Here is a 20,864-nt window from a genome sequence, read left to right as displayed (position 1 = left end):
CCCCTAAGCCCCTTTTTAGTCCCCCGTATACTCACACACCCCTATTACTACCCAGCTTCCTGCTCTCCTGAACCGTAACTTCCACCACTGGGGAGTCGCTGACGCTGTTTTGCCCACATGCCCCTATCATGCCTCATAGCCCAGCCTCATGCACCCGAACTCCCACCCAGTAGGAGGAGACACTGACTAAGGGCTACCATCCTGTACTGCCACGCTGGACCCTCACCCACTGGCAGAAGCTGCACAGTATCTCCCACCCTCCTCTTTAGTCCCCCTTATGCCCACACACCCCTATCACTACCCAGCCTCCTGTTTTCCTGTGTCGTGACCTCCGCCAGTGGGGAGCCGCTGACTCAGAAACACCCTACTATACTATTGCACACACACACACCTAAATAACATGCACACACAGCCCCCCCCCCCCCCCCACACCCACAAATGTCACTGTACCATCCACACTATCAATGTACATCTTACTCTGTAACCGCTTTTTAATTAAACAATACACACCCCCTTCCACATCATATGCTCTCTAACACATTTCACCTATAACTCAAGTTACAATACAGGCATCTTTCATACAATTCTAACCATCTTTCTCATATACAAATGTTCACAAATTAAGGGGGCGCAGCCCCTTATGACGGTGTGAAGAGCGCCTGTAGGGCGCGATGAATCACCTAGTCCAAAAATATACTGGTAGGTTAATTGGAATTTAGATTGTAAGCTTAACTGGAGCAGGAACTGATGGGAATAGTCAAATATTTTCTGTCAAGCACCGCCGAATATGTGTGCGCTACATAAATAACTGGTAATTGATAAACAAATCTACAGAATTAAAATGCACCCTTTACAACGTATGGCACCCCAGCTGTTGCTGAACTAGATATCCCAGCATGCCCCGCTACAGAATTGCGATTTGGCTATGCTAAAACTGTTGCAGTAAATGTTGGGATGTGTAGTTCAGCAACAGCTGGAGGGCCGAAGGTTCCCCATCTCCACTTTACATGCACAGGGGAATAAGGAATGTGTGCGCTATTTTTGGGATCCTACCCAATAAAGTTGTTGAGACAACTGCAAGGATCAATCCTACCATGGACTCTACAGTCAGTGAGAACCGCATTCCACAGATGCCACACCTATGCTAGCATGCTCCCCCCCCCTCCCTCTCTTACGGAGCGCTCTGCAGTGGTGCATTCCTGGCTCTCCTTTCCATACCAGAATGAGCTGGAATGTTACCAGCAACATTCCCTGGCAGATATCACATAAAGGAGAATTAACTAGACAGCAGCTGATCAGTGGAATAACTGCAGCCAGGAGTTTATGGAATGAAGGTCTGGGGGGTCTTGGTTCGCGCCCCCTGAATCTAACATTTAGCTATCTGGGGAAAAGCTTTTATAATAAAAGTTTTGTCCTTCCTGGATCCCCCCCCCCCAAATACCCCACCCAAGCATCAGAGCCGCAGAACATATATTAAGGAACGGAGAAACATTGTGTAGCATTTAGGAGTCCGCCAGTTAAATACATTGGGTCGAGGCAAAGCTATACAGGGGGGGGATATCGGTCATTGGGTTCACCACAGATTGTCGACATGGTTAAGGTGGACACATAAAATAGGTTCACAGGGTTGGAGGGTCGACACAAGCATTAAGTCGACAATGGCTAGGTCGACAGTCAAAATGTCGACACGTTTTGACCCAAATGTTGACATGGATGCCGGCAAAGTGTACTGCTGCACTCTCCATGCTTCGGGCATGGTTCCTCACTACACCCGGCCCCACTATTCTATTCTCCCTTCACTCCCTAGTGGATGGTAGGGCATACCGCCTGTCTGCACAAACTCATGTTGACCTTTTAACTGTCGACCTAATGTTTGTGTTGACCCAACGACCATATACCCCTACAGAGACAAACCATGGATACACCAAGATATTAATATTTAGCATTATTGTAACAGTGTAGGCCTGGGGCTGATCAGCTGGCCTGCCAGCAAGATAAGGCACACAAGAACATTAGGAAAGCATTGTGGAGCCAATTGCTCTGAAAGGCGAGGCAGGAGTCAAGGCTTTGGGAAGGACGCTAGTACTGTAGCAGCTCTGCCCATTAAAGAGAGCATCCTGTGTTCTGCATTATGCAAATGCTGTCAACCAAGATAGTCCTGCGGGACTGAGTGTTTCTGCTGCACAGAGCTGACATCACCCGAGTGACTGGGTGGGAGAACAGCCAGGTGAGTAATCCCTGAAACTGGATCGTGCCCTGTTACAGCAATAAAATGATGTAACATGTGCAAAGAGAGTTACCGAATGCTTTTGGATGTAGCCGTCCAATTGTTAGACAGCTTTATTTTTACACTGTCATTTAGATTTCAGTTTAAAACGCATCCCACCCAAATCTAACTCTCTCCTGCAGTGCAGCATGTTTTGCGCAGTTGTGTTTTTGTTGCTTTACTAACAAACTACATACTGTGCAATCAGATTGTAGTGAAAACAAAAACTGATTGCACAAATGGGATCTCACTAATGGATCCTACACACGGGGCGACAATCAGGTATTTTGAGGGATTTTACTAAAATTGCTGTGTGTCTGTATACCACACAGCGATTTAAATACGCCGCCTGAGGGTCTGAATCCACACAGGTTATTAATCTATCGGGGCCAACAGAGAACACTGACGCAGACCCTACGCTCATCGACCCGTGTGTAGGGCCCTTAATGTTTTAACTCCATGTTGCTATATACATTTGTGGTGGAAGTGTGAATAGAATCCCTTAACATCCAGCAACGCGGAGGAAGCAAATCGAAGCAAGATCTATAGGGGTATATTCAATCAGTGTCGAAACTGCCGTCTTGCCGAAAAGACAGCAGTTTTCAACAGGGCTGTGGAGTCAATAGATAAATGTTCCGACTCCTCGTACTTCTGACCCCGACTCCTCGACTCAGACTCCTCTGTATTAATATGCGAATGTATTTGATACATTCCTTGCACCACACTTAAAAACCTAGGATAGACAGTTTCTTCCAGAAACATGTACAGATGTCTACCCTCATACAGACAAGCAGGCATGCAGGTTTTAAAATAAATATAAACACTAACAGTTGAATCCAAGAAGCTGTTCCATCAAGTCCTTCTAAGCTCTTCTAGCTATAGAGAAGAATCTTCACTCAATAGGAAAGGTTCAGAAGTGTGGAGCATGAGTTCCGCATGCTTTGTGACAACAACAAAAATCAACGAGCCACAATCTCCGCTGGTTTGCTTGCTCGTCACCGTTCAATTCATGGACACAAGGAACCATTTCTTTACCGAATCGTTACTGGCGACGAAAAATGGTGCCTGTCCATCAATATGAACCAGCGTAAGGAATGGCTTAGCCAAGGTAAACAAACGACCCCGCGCATGAAACAAGATCTTCATCCGCGTAAAAAGATGTTGTGCGTATGGTGGGAGAGCTTGGTTGAATGAATTTTTCGAGTCTACACCAGGTGATTTCTACCAACGAGGTATTGAAAACCTTATTGAACGTTGGAAATAAGTTGTAAACTACAAGGGAGAATACATTTATAAGTATTGGTGCTCCGAATTGTGCGTTGCGTGCCATATAGTGAAGCACATGAAAAGCATGCTTTTTCACGGTCACTTAACGTGTTCGTTTTGCGGTTACGCGAGGCAGTGCATGCATTGGTCTTTATTCTTACAGTAGAGAAGTCATTAATTATAATTTTCGGAGTCGGTGCATTGTTTGCCGACTCCGACCCCAGGTACTCGAAATTGCCTCCGACTCCGACTCCACAGCCCTGGTTTTCAACATGAATACATCGGAAGGGGTTCCGATCTATTCAATGTTAGGATTTTTTTTTTTTTTGGCATGTCAAAATGTTTCGACATGCCGAAAAGCAGGTGGATTGACGGAAGAGCCACTAATTCACCTGCTTTTGACGGAAACACAGCCAAAACTGCTGTGTTTCCGTCACTCTCAATACGGCATAACAAGACGCCGGAATGAGGCAGGGAAGACTGCTCCGGGTGAGCAGCAGCAGCAGCTTACATGGCGCCATCCTCCTGTCCGCCGCAGGTTGCACCCTCAAGCACCCTACTGTACATACCCGCCGCCGAGCCGGATGAGAGCAGCTCACCAGGCTCCCTCTCCAGTTCTTGCCGTCTCCTGCGCTCACCCGGTCCAAGCGCCTGCCAGGTGAGTCAATCATCGGCCAAATCCGACATCCGGATTTGGCCGATGAATTGAATAATGGGTGCCGGATCCATTCCGACAAAATAGATTCGGCATCAATTGAATATTTCCCCATAGAGAGGATGTTAGCCATCAAGTTCAGGTAGGGGGAAGGAATAAAAGAGCTTGTTTTCTAGAGCTTGATACATTAGAGAAGACAGCACTTTCCATTCATACTCATGCAACTATGGGGTGCCGGATGGGTTCCCGTCATTCATTTACCCGACGTCGGGATCCCGACTGTCAAAACGCCGACAGCCGGGTGCCCAACGGCCACCCGCTATTTTCCCTCGTGGGGGTCCACGACTCCCATAGAGGGAGAATAGAATAGGTGGCTCGACAGCGTGGCGTGCCCGCAAGGGGCTTTTTTGCGCTCGCCATGCTGTCTGACTCCGGGCAGTCGGGATCCCGACGTCGGGATAATGACTGTCGGAGTCCCATACCACACCCCAACTATGTGCACCCATATTCGTGTTTACCCTTTTATAGAACAAAACAAAAACATACTAAAACATTGTTTTAATAAAAAACACTCACATACACAATGGCGTTGATCCAGACCCTCTCACTGTGGACCAAATTTGCTCCCCTGTCTGATGGTGCGGGTTTGCACATGTGCAATTATGCTGGAGCCAATGCCTTTTGTCAAGTGTGACACCAGTCAGGACGTTCCTTCCATAGTGGGAGGAATGGGGGCGGAAGAAAAGAAAGCCCAGTGTTTATGGGCATGCCTATGAAAACGCTGGGCGTACCCCATGTTCAGCAGGGAGGCTTTCACCTGTTCGCTAGGTTGTTAACATATGCTATCTAGCGATCAGGTCTGAATCAGGCCCAATGTCGGTTATCTGACAATACTTATTTAAATGAAGGAGGATATCTTGAAAAGAGTCTGATACATCTCGTGATACTTTCCGGAGATGCTTTATTTAAGAGGCCAGAAGTCTTCGTAAATCAGCCCCTTTCAGAATCTTGACTACGGTCATCAGTTATTTAACACCAAGCGCTGTGCAACGGAGCCTGCAAATGCAGAGTGACACGGACTTGTGGGGAAGGGACCTCAGAGCTTACACACAGTTACCCACATACAGTCCTGGATCACATTGGTGTTAGGGTGGGGGAACGTGTAACGCAGTCCAATAGCCATCAAATGATGCCAAGCCAACAGCCTCTGGTTAGGAGAGGATGGAATTTGTAGTTGGTCTAATGTGATTTATCTATGAAGAACCCTTCCTCTATTCACAGAGATATAACACAATGGGATATTTAGTATTTTCCTATACAGCCAGCTGCTACAGGCCTCGCACCAGCCATTTCTACAGCAGTTGGGAACAGTTCCCTTTTGGGATTCGAAAAACTGAAGTCTGATTTACAGTAATGGTGCCCATATACACTGCGACAGCAGCGTGCGTTCCGATGCGCGCTCCGACGGGCATCCCATCGCACAGGACAAAAAGTATGTGCTGCTCAAACTTTTTGTACTGCTTTCGGATCGCATCGCACGCACATTGCATGCAAAACGCATGCCGTGTGATGCAATGCGATCTAGCCCATAATGCATGAGATTCTCGCAGCGTGTATGGGCACCTTAAGACCCAAGCAGGGAGCAGCTTGTTATAAATTGCAGTGATTTTGTGACATACGACTTTCTCAGCATCGCGGGTAATGTGCTGCAAGCCTTACGTAACAGTAAGGGTTAACTAGCGGAACCCTCACATTAGCAAAGTGTTTATTTTGGCTGTAGCGTTCTCATACCCCACCCTAGGACATGCACAAGTGCTGAAACGGGGCCTCATTCTCCTGGGGAATAGTTTCCGGATGGTGAACATTGTCCAGGCGAGCCAGGAATGTGTAGGAAGGATGTGCGCTAGGTATCCCAAGCATAAACACTACGCTCTACACTGAAGAGTTTATGGGGCAGATTTATTAAGCTTGGAGAAGAGATAAAATGGAGATAACGCAAAAGTTGATAAAGTGCCAGCCAATGAACTGTGTTTGAAAATGACAGTTGGGAGTTGATTGGCTGGTGCTTTTTCTCCTTTTACCTTATCTCCAGTTTATCTCTACTCCAGGCTTAATAAATCTGCCCCTATGTTACATGCACATAGCACAATATCAGTCACGTCTGCAGGCCCTAAAGCTTCAGTTCTCAGTAACTCTGTATTTATAAGGAGATTTAGGTTTTTAATCTCCTGGAGTTAGATTGCCAAGGCAACATCTGAGGACCAGTATCAGGATGTGTGGTCCCTAGCATCTGCAGGACTGCAATGTCTGGCAGCTGGAGGGCCACAGGTTACATAAGGAGTAACTTGGTCCCACGTCAAATTAGTTTTAAACAGAAAGCAATTTTTGCAGGGACACTGACCGGTTTTGAAACTTGCTGGATTTGGATAGAGGGAGCTGTGAAAATCGAGATTGAAGGTAGGAGCAGATAGGGACTGGGGTGGGAAATTGTCACAGCTCAAAGTGAAAGTATATATTGCAGAAGCCGTAATTTTGACCAGCTTTTAATTAGTATAACATAAATAGTGTTAGGAGACACATGGGCAGATGTATCGACCATGGTGAAGTGATAACGCAGCAACTTTATCACTTCACCAGGCTTAATAAATCTGTCCCATTAGGTTAAAGCCCCAATTAAGCAGTCACTGATGGGAAGGATAAACCATTCTATGTGAAGAGGGGTGTACTGTAACAGCTACATATTGCTGTTTGCACTCAAATTAATGCAGAGAACTATGCTGGTCTGCTGAGGACTACGGCTGTAACAATACTGCAGTGCAGAACTTTCAGGAAACAGAGGGACAGTCTGTTTGTTGAGCACTGGGATCTATTTATGCCACCAACGGCCCTGGTGTCCATTCTGGTATTAACGGGATAAAAGGTTGTGACTGTCAGCAAAGCCATTGTCCTGTGTTTGCTACAGGGCAGAACTAATGGACTGATGTTTCCTGCGGCAGATCAGATGACGTCATAGTATGGACGTTGCCAAACACACTGTGCAAGCCCCCGCTTACCAGCAGCCACTGCAGACTTCTGCAGTCTGAATCTTAACAGCTTCACTGCAGATTTGTGAAGACGCCCAGACACAATCTGAGCCTCTTGTGCAATGGACTCTAACAGATTTCCCAAACAGCAAACACAATATCCTGCTTAAAACCGGATTACAGTCCTTCCGCCGGTTACGGTATACAGGATACACAATTTGTAGGCAGACCACTAATGGTTGACAGTGACTAGAACACCGAAAAAGGGTCGGCATACATTAGGTGACAATGCCAAGAGGTCGACACACGCTTATGGTCAACAGTCAAAAGGTCTACATTATTTTTTTATGAATTTTTTGTGTCTATGTAACTGTACGTGTCGACATAGACAACGCATATATGTACCACTCCACTCGCCACGCTTCGGGCATGGTGCCTCGCTAGCCGATGCCCACAAAGTAAAAAAAAAAAAAATCATGAAAAACTAATGTCGACCTTTTGACTGTTTACCTTTTTAGGTGTCGACCTAGTTACTGTCGACCTAGACATCAGTGTATCCACTGAATGCATACCCTTGAGCCCATTGAATACAGTAGATCATCTATTACAGGTCAGTATTACTAGCCAAACTATCACACTGCATTCAAACAGCAGCTTATACCCCTTTTCCACTTGCAGTCCCGGGTCAGACCCGGGAATGTGTACCCGGATGCTTCCCGGGACACTACCCGGGAATGTACCCTTTCACACTGCATTCAGACCCGGGATCGACCCGGGACAGCCCCATTCACACTGATCCCAGGAAATCACTGCAAATACCATATGAAATGGTCATTTTAACTAAAAAAAAAGTAATGACAAGGGTGTTTAAAATTATAATTTTTTTATTTGGTTTAGCACCTTTGGATTGTAGGTGCAATTTGTATTTGCCTTTCATTTTGCCTTTGTATAGACACAACAATAAAACAATAAAGAAACCCTCCTCCACCCCCATCCCAACCGCCCCCGTCCCAATCCCCCCATACCAACCCCCCCATCCAAACCGCCCCCATACCAACCTCCCTCGTCCCAACCCCCCCATCCCAAACAAGAATTGCTTGAAGTTTAGCATTTCAAGCTAACCGAATGCACAACCAGTTGTGCATTAACACTTTAGTCAGGCATGTCCGACGTTGGCCCTCCAGGTGTTTTGAGGCCGCACATCCCAGTATGCTTTGCGATAGTTTTTGCATTCTCTAATAGCAACACTGTGGCGGAGCATGCTGGGATGTGTGGTTTCGGAGCGTCTGGAGGGCCAACGTTGGACATGCCTGCTTTAAGTGCAAAACAATGAACTACAGGTACATAAACGCATGCCCTCCAACATGGCCCATTCCATTAGGTACAAAATGCTCTGTTTCTGGACTTTCCTGCCAGTGGCAGTTGCAGAGTTGGAGCTGCAGCACAATCCAATGTTCAAAAAGGGGAGCCACACCTAATGCCACTCAAAACATCACTGTCCTGGACTCACTGACAGTTGATGTGACCCCCCTCTTTGAATTGTGGACTATGCTGGAGTCCAACCTCTGTAACTGCCACTGGCAGGGAAGTCCAGGAGCAGAACATTTTGTACCTAATGGAGTGGGTCATGTTGGAGGGTATGTAAACACCGAGGTAAACTAGTGCCGAGGCACTTTAAGTGCAACACAAAATGTACTAGTAGTGCATAAACACTGAGGTAAACTAGTGCCGAGGCACTTTAAGTGCAACACAAAATGTACTAGTAGTGCATAAACACTGAGGTAAACTAGTGCCGAGGCACTTTAAGTGCAACACAAAATGTACTAGTAGTGCATAAAAAACGAGGTAAACTAGTGCCGAGGCACTTTAAGTGCAAAACAATGAACTACAGGTACATAAACACTGAGGTCAACTAGTGCCGAGGCACTTTAAGTGCAAAACAAACAAAAAAAATTAAGTATGTGCCTATAGCTTTAAGACAAATTGCGAAAAACTGAAAACTCTGAGGTTTGCTCATTTGCAGCATTGCTTGAACCAAAGTATGGTCCATGATTATATGTGGAATAACCCGGTTCAGGGTATTGTGAGCTGTGGTGTTGGTTAGGAGCTTTTGGATTATTGAACAAACGTTCCATGAACGCCATGTTCATTTGCTGCAATTCCCTATGACGCTCAAGAGCCTCTCTATTCATGCGTTCCTGCATTGACAGGATTTTAGAAAGAAATGAGTCCTGCATTTCACGCTCGGCCTCTAAAAATTTGTCGATCCTTGCATTCTCCTGTGTGGACATAGCATTGTCCATTTCTCGGAGTTCTTCAACAAGGGCACTTGTCATGGCTCTAGCTGCTTGCCCCGCTTTGTTCATTTTCTTCGTTCTAGGTGGAACGTTGTAAACTGTAAAGATAAGATATAAATTGAAAATGACCATACATAAAAATAGCAGCTTTGGCAAACTATTTAAAACACACTGCGACATCACTGCAGGTTATACTTTGATAACTGTATATTATGTCACCCCCCCCCCCTTCCCACAGCCTACAAGTCCCATCATGCCTTGCCACAGTTTTGCTATTAGGCAATGCTTAAACTGTGCCAAGGCATACTGGGATATGTAGTTCCACAACTGCTGGAGGACCACTATGCTGTGCATAACCCTATGCTCCACCTCCACCCCACCCCCAACACCCCCAACCTAACCCTATAGTGTGCTATGTGTCTTTAAAAAATAAACTTACTGTTTCTCTGCAAAGTTGGGGAGACGGCACTTTGTGGAAACCCACTGTCAGTGGTCGCAGCTTCCACGACCTCTTCAACGGTGACGGATATGCTGCCATCAGGGCTGGGCAGGTGGGTGGATGTTTCATGCTCACTACAATCAGGTGTGTCCTCAATTAGCAGGGGTGATGAGTGGCAGACTTCACTTGTCTGTGTATCTTCAGGGCCTTGGCTGCTTTCTGCAGCAATGTACTGTGAACTTGAAGACAGACTCACAGGATTGCAGAGAGCTGTGTGCCCGAAGACGGTTGCACAGATGTCATAATATTCCCACTCGATGCGGCCAGCCCCACTCTTTTTACGGTTGTTGTCATGCACCTTCATGAACTTCTTTCTCAGGGTCTTCAGTTTATTGACAACTTGCTGTTGTGACCGGATCATGCCTCTGGCTTCAAGCAGCTTTGATATGTTTTTATAAACCACGGCATCTTTGACTGTGCCAGTAATTTGGCGTTTTATCTCCTCCTCGCCCCTTATGCTCAGGAGCTCTCTCACTTCCTGGTCCGTCCAGTTTGCCATGATGCCCGTCTGCTCCGATCTGCACATGTCCAGGGCTTCTCTTCCGCTTTCCAGTGCGATTTCAGATGACATCAGCATTGTGAGCCCAAACAAAGCTCCAATCAGCAGCTTTTTTAAAGTCCCGTGTACCCGATCCCGGGTACGGGACCATTCACACTGGCCGCATCCCGTGTCGATTCCGGATCCTACCCAGGTCAGGACCTGGGTAGAGATCCCGGAATGCTGAACACGGGATATTCGCCCAAGACCCTTTCACACTGCACTAAATCCCGGGTTGATGCGCGTTCATGTGCAAAAACCCGGGATATTTTTGCAAGTGGAAAAGGGGTATTAATGGACAGGACCACAGATACCCCTTTCACAATCCTATGCCAGGTCGGACCTGGGATCTTCATCCTGCATCCGACCTGGCTCCGATGCTTTTACATTAAACAGAGGGTGACCCGGGTCAAACCCTTCTTATAACCTTGTTGTATTCCCGGGCTGGTCAACAGGGTTATAAGCTTTGGTGCTTTCACAGCGCACCTCGAACCGGGTCCATAAGTCACCAACACGGCAATTACACGGGTCTGAGGAGTGGTGTGTAACGGGAATGAGACATAATGAATAGTAACAGTATTAATATGTACTATAATGTGAGATTGTCAAATATAACAGTGCTGTTTAATCAACTTTTAACTATAGTTTTCATTAACATGGGACAGATGAACGAAGTCTGAAAAAGAGATAAACCCGAAGGTCATGTAGTGTGATAAACATTCACCCACTCATTTTCTGGGAGCGCCTGAAAAAACACTGGCGCGCCCATTCATTTCAAAGGGGCGCTTCTGCTGTCAGCACTGGCCTCCATCAGCCTGGTTTTCACATTTGCTCACACAGACTGGTAAAATCATTTGATGGGGAGTGAATTGCAAATAGGTGTGCGACAGGATACCAGAGTGCGATATTTTCGCAATTCACGCACAGATTTGCATAGAAGGGATCTTTGAGTTTGGATGGAGACTTTATACTTAGTAGTACGGATGGCAGTACGGATGGTGTAATGGTTAGCATTACTGCCTCACAGCACTGAGGTCATGGGTTCCATTCCCACCATGGCCCTAACTGTGCGGAGTTTGGATATTCTCCCCGTACTTGCGAGGGTTTCCTCCGGGTACTCCGATTTCCTCCCACAATCCAAAAATATACTGGTAGGCTAATTGGCTCCCAACAAAATGAACCCTAGAATGTCTGTGTGTACATGTGGTAGGGAATATAGATTGTAAGCCCACTGGGGCAGGGACTGATGTGAATGTTCAAATATTCTCTATAAAGCGCTGCGGAATATGTGTGCGCTATATAAGAAACTGTTAATAAATAAAATATACTCGCAGTAATCCGCAACAGATGAGCGATCGGGTCAGACCCTTTATCTAGGGAAACCAATCCCGGGCATTTTTTTCAATCGTGGGATTGAAAAATACTAAATTCTGGGACTGGTTTCCCCAATTTAAAAAAACAAACAAACAAAAAAAAAAAAAATGCCCCAGCCACCCCGCATATTTACTTACACGAGTGGGTGCAGTATAGCAGAGGCTGGCGGGTGCACGTGGTGCAGCGTACATCCTGGGATTGAAATTTTGCCAAATTTGGGCCGAACCCCGGGATCCCGCGATTGACCACCATCCCTTTATCCCTCATTTGTAATGATTACAAGAAGATGCGTATGTAAATTGACATAATGTCCCCGATTCAGGATTGCTCACTAAGCAGCAAATATTCGCTGCTTAGTGAGCCCTCTAACTCCGCCCACTGGGCAAGCGAATGCCCGCCCCCTGCCACAATGCAAATGGATGTTTAGCATAAATTTGCACAGGAACGTACAGGCCAAAAAATCATTTGCTGGCCTGTGACCATCAAATGATTTTTTTCCCCTGTTCGCAAATTTAAGTCGGTCTTGACTGACCTATATTTGCAGCGTGCGGCTCCGAGAACAGTGCGGGTATCGGCCCGCCTGCGTTCGCATGTGGACACCCATCGTTGTCCTGGGCGCACCCATCATTTTTGTGGGCACGGCCAAAAAACGCTAGGCGTCCCCATGCTCCTGCCCCCATCCGCCCCGATGTTTGCTAATAACTTGGCTACTATGCAAGTCACCAAAGCCATCCGCAAAGGGGCCCTCTATGCCGATATGTGCATAATAGAGCCCTCTATACAGCCGCCTGTTGGAGTCACCTGCGGCCAGCTTCTCCGAACCGCTGCCTGTGTCCAAACATGCAGCATCAGATAAACATTCGCATGGCTGCTCAGAATGTCCACCACAGCCAAGCTGTCTGCGCCCAAAAGGGCAGTCCCTGGCTTTGGCATGCCACCAGAATGCTGGGTATATGCCTCGTCAACTTTTACAGTGACCTCTGGCCAAACAGGTCTGCAAGTCTGTCAATCACAATGCAACTAACAGCATGCTGTGAGCAGCAATGCAACAGCAGGGCGGCACAGATGCATACGCAGACCATAAAACCCGAGAGCGAAACTGGGGCCGCCTCTGTATCCGGCAGCATATTAGAGGCTTTCTCTGGCTTCAGGGATCCCATTATATGCAATCAGCCGACAAAGACAGCCTTATATCGAGATTACACATGGAATAAACTCAGAATTCTGTGGGTTATGGCAAATCAGAGGGTCAGATTCTTGACGATTATGCTTTGGGTGCCTGATGGTTGACATGCATTAGATAAACACTGACACAAGGAAAAGGTCGATATGTTAATGGTCGAAAAAAAAAAAAAAAAGATGACACTTCTGACTTTTCATACTTTAACTTGCCCAGCCAGTACACATGCACGAGGCCTTCCTGCAGTGAAATCCTTCTACTTTTTTTTTTTTTTTTTAATAGCTGGCCATATGCAAATTGATTGACAGGAAGCAGTGCGTGGCAACTGGCCCTTTTTATGGGAGTGTCATGAAAAACTTAGCTCACAGGCATTTAAAAAGGGAAGTCATGTGACTTAACACCTAGTAAGTCCTGGTATACGCACAGACTGCGCACACACTGGAACAGTGGCGTAACTATAGCCCCGCAGCCCCCGCGGTGGCGGGGAGGCGCTGAGGGTGCCGATCTGCAGGGCTATAGTTACAACTATATTTAACAACCCCCCTTACCCCTCCGCATGCCGCCACCAGCGCCGCCACATTCAGGGTCCCGGCAGCAGCGCAGATCCGTCTCCTCCTGCAGTACTTCTAATGAAAATTATCAGAAAATGGCTGCCCCCTAACAGCAGACAGTTTTTTTTTATGCTAGAGGAGGCACAGGCCTCCTCTAGCATCCTCAAAAATGGTCTGCTGTTAAGGGGCAGCCATTTTCTGATGGTCATTATAGAACTGCAGGAGGAGACTGAGCCGGCTGCGGGACCCTGAATGCGGCGGCACGCGGAAGGGTAAGGGGGTTTTAACTTACTTGGGAAGGTGGGTGGGAGGGCGGCGCTGCCGATATCGGCGGAGGGGCGCACAAATTCTAGTTACGCCACTGCACTGGAAAATCATTCCATGGCGAGTTGTGAACGGATCTTATCTTATCATGTGTGTTATTATTATGCTATTACTCTTATCTGTACTTTTCTCCATTGTGAGACAAATAAAGGAATTCTATCTTCTATCTATTTGCAGCTATTCACCAATCCAGATCATTTTTGTGCCAAGCTATTTTCAGGCTTGGATGAAGCAGGATTTCACTCGCACTAATCGCAGAGTGACCACAGGGCGCCAATTTGCGTTGAAGCGATCAGGTCTAAAGACCCCCATAATTCACACGGTCAAGTATGTTGAGCGCAGCAAGGCCAGCAAAGTGAGCCACGTAAGAGGACGTAGAACATAAAAAAAAAAGTGAGAACCTCATGTTGATCTGTTCCATGTGTCAACCTTTTATGATCCACACCCAATGGAGAAGCATGAATACCGTCACACAGACCTTGTAGTTAGGACTTTGTGCAGTGTATGGTATTTATGTCTGTACAACCCCCTATCAGCACCTTGCAGCTTCAGATAAGAGGACATTCCTAGCAGCTCATTCCTGCAGCACCTAGTACAGGGGACGGGTCCGCCCCTCCCATCTGCAGCCAACTGATAATGTTGCGGGACTCAAAATGCGTCACTATCTGTACTCAAAAATGGTCTGCAAATGAAACGTTAGATTCCGGCACTAAGAAGCAAGTGCTACTCAGAACGCCTTATGAAGCCGTATGCAATTGTTGTTGTCCCTGTAGAGTGAATGCAATTAAGTGTACTAAAATTAGTTGGCTTTAAAAAAAAAAAAAAAAACACACCCCAAATACTGGCAATGTGCCAATCATACTGCAGCTTTTAGGGCGCCGCGAGCCAAGTCGCAGAAAGATCTGCGCGTGGACAGTGCGGCTCCTGCACAGATTTAAAGAAAACTTTTTAACGCGATTGTTCAATTTCCCTACATTGCCTAATCTGGCCCATAGCCCATCACCCCATCTTCAACAGAACCCCCATCTTAGTAAATAAACCCCTTTATGTGTGACACAAAGGGGGCGCCAGTGACAAATTCGGTGGTCGGGGACAGTGGAATCATGAAAAGTTTCCAAAAACTTCACATCCGCAGTCATTACATAGATCTATAACATTAGCAGTAGTATAGCAAGGGCGTGGTGAGCAGAGCGTGTGCCCTGGGCACAGTGACAGGCCTGGCAGAAGGGGGCACGTGTTTTCAAACATACTGCCCCAACTAGCTACACGGCTTACTACCCAAAAAAAAAAACGAAATGGGGGCAATTCAATCCTCAGCTGTGAGCGACAATTTTGCAAATGCACACATTCAATTATTACAGGAGGAAACCTATGCTTACAGGACTACAGGGTGTGAGGAAACATTGTTGCAGAGTTCCCATGTTTCTGATCTGAAGGTACATTGCAAGGAACCGTACTGATGCTTTACAAATTGTAGAGGAAGCCATTTTATGGGTTCAAACAACACTGATTTAGTGACAACATGGAGGTAGGTATCAGACAGTCTGCAAGTGTTTTATTGTAGCCCGTGATTGGTCAGAATGCTCCCATACGCCGTTATGTAGCTCTTTACCATTTTTAATCCCACCTTGGGAATAAAGTTCCAGCAAAACATGTATGAGAACTATGGTCACCCAGTCAGGAGAAACCAGTTAGGCAGGGTGGGTGGGGAATCTGTGAGGAGACAAGTAGGCCGGTTCACTTCATGCATGAATTCTCCACACAGGCCGAGACCAATCATATATAGAACTAGCTTATAATATGCAGCATCAGCTCAGGCAGCCATGCTGTAAGCCAAACCAATATTCTGCAGATCACTTCACAATGAACTAGTAATCTCTCAGAGAATTGGCATTTTCATACCTGAGAGTGTAGGCCACAGAACAGCTGGTTATGCTGCGTCTAGGGCAGGGGTGGGCAATAAGCCACGTGCAGCTGTTGATTAACTATACATCCCAGCATGCCTTGCCTTAATTTTGCTATTTGGCCATGCTAAAACTGATGCAAGGCATGCTGGGATTTGTAATTCCTCAAAAGCTTATTGCCTACCCCTGGTCTAGGGGCAACAATTATTGTGTTGACAGATTTGAGGTTAATCGTTATTGGTCGACAGTGGAAAAGTTAACACAAGAAAAGGGTAGACCTACACTAGGTTGAATTGGAAATGAGGGGGGTGGACATGTGTTTTTCACAGTTTTTGTTGTCCATGTCGACATGAACCCCCATAGTGTAACGCACAACCTTGCATGGCTAGCCTTTGCTTATTTGTATTGCATGTGGATTGTTAAGTATGAAGAAGTCACCTAGAAGAAAAAAATAAAGTGAAAAACTCATGTCGACCATCGCCATGTCGGCAGATTGCTTGTATCAACTTTTTGCCTGCTTCCTAGAACTTCGAACTAGGTCTATTCAAAGATCAAAGTAGTGAGAATGTATTTTTTTTCTATACATAAAGAAAAAAAAAAAACTTTATACATAAAAGGACGCTGAACATTACCATTTCTTTCTGCAATAGAATGATACATTTTTATAAATATGACTATATGAGTCCACAGTCCTGGATTTACTGCAGCAGTAATACGTTGGGTTCACCCCTGCGGCAGACAAGCCCACACGCCAAGCCTGCAGAGAGATCCAAATCCCGCCCAGAGAACTGCAGAACCTTCCGTAATGAACTACCACAGCAGGATGTCTGCAGCACCTTGTTGTAGCGCACCAGAACCACCTTTACATCTACGATGTTAGAATTCATTATTCGCAATACATCTCACCCCCCCCAAATAAAAAAAAAACTATTTGCATTTAATTCCACTTTAACATTTGACTTGTGTGAATAAGGAAGAGCCAGGGCTGCAGTACTCTGTGTCCAGACAGATCATTTCATTGCGGATAGCCGAACAAACAGGTCACGCAGGAGAAAGACACAAACATGCAAGGTATGGGGTGCATCCATATGCACAAAACAGAGGGTATGGGTAATTGGATAGACCAATATTAGGTCGACATGCACTGGGCCGACTGCTGAAAGTTAACCTGGCGAAGGTAGACATGGTTGGAACGTAGAGACAAGCATTAGGTTGACAATGGCTAGGTCGAAAAGGTCAACATGGGGTTTTCACTTTTTTTTGTTTCGAATGTCGACATGGACACCATCAAGGTGTTCCGCTGCACTAGCCATGCTTTGGGCACGGTGCCTCTCTGCGCTTGGCACACTATTCTATTCTCCCTCCATGCCCTAGTGGATGGTAGGGCATGAAATACCGCCTGTCGGCACATGTGGGCTAATAAAACAAAAATGTGAAAAACCCATGTCGACCTTTTTCACTGTCAACCAAATGCTTGTGTCAACATAAGCCATGTCGATCTTCAGTGGTCGACTCAATGGGTGTATACCAAAACATAAATCTCTTCTATCTACAAATAAAAGAGTAAAACAAATCAGGAACACATCACTGCACACACACACCACGATACCTGGACTCTGATCTTACGGAGGGACAACATGGCAGGGCACAGACAATTCTAACCCTTAAAGACAGGACAGGTAATTGTATCAGGCAGATAAAACCCATCATTCAGATCATGGCTAGCAAGCTTATTACACCTCTGCTTGTATCACATTAAATTCGCCACCGCGGTCCACTGTGAGTCGTGCGTTGGATCTAAACTAATTAGCAGTCCACAAACCTGGTGTTTTGGGTTACACCCCTGGGGATGAACGGATGTTACAGTTAATGAGGCCACCTATTAATTGGATAAAATCAGTCTCACTGAATTCTCCTCTGAGTCTACAAACTTTTCACGTCTGATTCACATGGAGGCAATACTCATACAAACGTATTTAAAGGGGACCGGCGTAACTCAGATGAGGTTAAACACAGTCTATTTGTATTGAACAGTAGAAAGGACCACTGGTAGGAATTTAAAGGTCGGTACACATCAGACGATGTGTACCACGTGTCATCTTGTGCGTCAGGGACGCGGTGGGATTCCAGCATTGGCAAGTGCAACACACTTGCCAATGTTGGCTGAGACAAGCGATCGGGGAGAAAGGGATAGGGTAGCAGGGGCCATATCGAAAACGTGTTGTTTACCAAGCATATCGTTTAAAATAGGCGTGTGTACAGTTGACGCATTTAGGGGTGTCCTATAGCGAACGACATCAAGGAGCAATAAATTTACGGGCTTCAATTCTGGTCTTCTGTAGGACTACAAATGTTTATTAGTGTGGTTTTAAAGGGTGTGGTAGTATGAAAAAGTACTTCAAAACGACAAATCAACAGTTTCATGCAGCAAACTATTCATGGTTTATCTGCCACCCCGACAATAGTTTCAAGAGCAGGACACAATGGTTAGTGACAATTCAGTGGGAAAAAAAAATAATTCATGTTATTCAAACATAGAACAGAAGATGGACTCAAAATGCAGATGGGGGCGGTGTAGCGAACATTACAGTATCAGTGAATGGCTGGGATCCATGAAATGCCAGCTATGTACACATGACAAGAATTTAACGGCTCAACATAGAAACAGATAGCGTACCATCACTGACTACTGACACTTGGAGGGGGCTCTGAAAAAAAAAAATCCCACGCTCACTTAAGACATACCCGCTATCTATCTAGGCCCCCCCCTACGGCTAAAGGAGAAGAATAGTATTGTCAGCACAATAACTAGTTTTATAGGACAGAGGAATGGGGCCTTGAACCTCTGATCTGAACGGTGCATTCATGTTCACAGGACAGAATTCAAATGAGATTATTTTGACATATCCTGCAAATTGAAACGTTACATTCAGAAGTATATAGCGATACTTAATTGGCAATGCAATCTATACAATAGCATTTCCATGACAATATTTCCAGGGGCAGAGGATGTCCTTGACACAGAACCTCTCGGAGCAAATACTTTCCAGAATGAAATTCCTTCAGCTAACGCCCTACAACACCCACAGCGTGCATAATGTGACAATTACAGCGCCTAGCGCACACAAAAATAATAAGACTACACAGCTACACCTCAACGTGTTAGATAAGGCTTGTAAGGAATGGGTTAAATTCTCTGCAGCTGCTAGGAGCCTTGGTAACAGGATTAAAAATGTATGGGCTGCTGGTAAGAGATATTGGATAAAAATAGGATTGTGCACTGTAGAAAGCCATTCAGTCTAATCAAATACAGTCTCAGCAATTTACATTATAACCCATCACCTTAGCTATTGTGTGGCCTACACCTATTCTTTGCACTTGGTCTGATACTACAAGAAAAACACACACATACACCGAATTGTTTTCTTCCAATAAATATAATAAATATTATGCATTTAGCATAGACCATCAAATGCAATGCAAATATATTACATACCTGCAACTATACACAAAGTAGCAACTAGAAACATAAAATGCTATATATTTCTCCAGCATCAGCAGCTATATACATAAGATGCTACAAGAACAATGCAGTGACCACTGCTATACAGTAGATCTAATGATAAGCAGCCTTTGCAATACCTTAAACAGACACCTCCCTACATTCCCCTAGCTCACACAGGACTGGCACGTATAGTATACACACAGAACATGCATTGTACATACATTGTAAGGCCCACAAAGCTGTTACTATGGAGCCTTAGCAGAATGAATACAACAGGAAGGGTGCAGCAAGCTCTCTGCACAGCAGGGAGAGGGCGCATTTACAGTCTGGGGCGTACTACGGAGAAGGATGGGATTGGGGGAGGGGAGGGGTGCAGCCTCACCGGCTCTGGGGGTTATTTATCAATCCAACTCGCACACTCCAGCTCTCCGGATCTTCGTCTGATAGCGTCCGGAGGGGCTCGTACTTTATATATACGGGGCCGGGCTGCGCTGACGTCACCTTCTGCAGCCTTCTCCGGAAATGGCCGAAAAGACGAATTTTCCCGAGCGCTGACTGCGGCTCCCTGCACTCAGCAGCAGGGTAAATGCAATGCACGCTTCAGTGCTCTTCCTAGGGATGGGCGTGATGATGGTGAATAGGCGTGTTTCCAGGGAGATCATGGCGTCGTGAGCTGGTTCTCTGCTGCAAGGGCGACAATAATAACAGGCTGATAGAACTCACTAGAACTTATAAAGCAGATATTTGCTTTGCAGACAAACACAAAAAAAGGGGAGAAAAATTGGCTTATAGAGTGTGGAGTGGCGACAGTAATTAAGTTCACATTCATTATGTCGACCACTATTGGTCAACAGTGGAAAGTTGACACACCGCAAAAAAAATTACACTGTCGACATAAACAAAAGGTCAACACAAGCAAAAGATCGACATGGCATTGGTCTACACTTGGCAAGGTTGACATCCTTTATCCATGGTTTGTGATTGTCTAATTAGTGTAACGCAAACCCTCGAATGACTTGTTTCGCTCCGCACACTTTTCCATCCTTTTGTCAGTCGACCTAGTGCATTTTGACCACGTTGACCAACAGTGGTCGAGGTAATAATTCTCAACCTAAAAAGCAGAACCGGCCTTATAAAGTAATCAGTCATCTATACCCTGCAAACTTGCTCTGTTCTAGTGTTAAGTAGAAATAAAATCACAGGTTCTCAAAGTCGGTCCTCAGGATCCCACACGGTGCACGTTTTGCAGTTCTCACAGAATCAAGTGAAATAATTACCTACATCTCTGGTTTTTTTAAAGTGTCAGTCAGTAATGAGTGACCTGTAAACGTAAACTGTGTCGGGTCTTGATGACCGAGTTTGAGAACCACTGCTCTAATTCACGTGAAAATACATGGCAAGGTGTGCCACCAATGGGTTTTTTTAAGCTAATTGATGGCAGTTTCATTTTGCCAAATGACTCAATGGAAAAAGGGTAACATG

The 20,864-nt window shown here is 45.8% G+C and overlaps 2 protein-coding genes across 5 annotated transcripts in view; both read right to left on the bottom strand.

Annotated features, from left to right (window-relative positions):
- SPTAN1 (spectrin alpha, non-erythrocytic 1) overlaps window positions 1-19,929 on the bottom strand; it is a 64,930-nt gene extending 45,001 nt beyond the window's left edge. For 2 of the 4 annotated variants that reach the window (XM_083158771.1, XM_083158772.1), the window contains exon 1: window positions 19,765-19,929. The gene's annotated coding sequence lies outside the window, so the exon portion shown is untranslated. The remainder of the gene's footprint in view (window positions 1-19,764) is intronic. The other 2 variants (XM_083158769.1, XM_083158770.1) reach the window with 1 other exon arrangement.
- Window positions 8,612-10,841, bottom strand: LOC146035370 (uncharacterized). The gene is made up of 2 exons (XM_083158768.1): window positions 9,947-10,841; window positions 8,612-9,605 (listed from the first exon to the last, which is right to left on the bottom strand). Exons 1-2 carry the CDS (start codon window positions 10,581-10,583, stop codon window positions 9,184-9,186), a joined length of 1,059 nt encoding a protein of 352 aa, XP_083014894.1. The 5' UTR covers window positions 10,584-10,841; the 3' UTR covers window positions 8,612-9,183.
- Window positions 19,930-20,864: the final 935 nt, after the last annotated feature.

The sequence above is a fragment of the Crinia signifera genome, chromosome 9, assembly GCF_055691185.1.
Source record: "Crinia signifera chromosome 9, ASM5569118v1, whole genome shotgun sequence".
Lineage (NCBI taxonomy): Eukaryota > Metazoa > Chordata > Amphibia > Anura > Myobatrachidae > Crinia > Crinia signifera.
This window is presented reverse-complemented; position numbering and strand designations above follow the sequence as displayed.

Excerpts from the sequence above, each read along its gene's own strand:
- LOC146035370 (XM_083158768.1), bottom strand. The coding sequence starts at position 10,583 with ATGCTGATGTCATCTGAAATCGCACTGGAAAGCGGAAGAGAAGCCCTG. Across the intron at positions 9,606-9,946 it reads CCCAACTTTGCAGAGAAACA|TTTACAACGTTCCACCTAGA; the intron begins GTAAGTTTATTT and ends TTATCTTTACAG.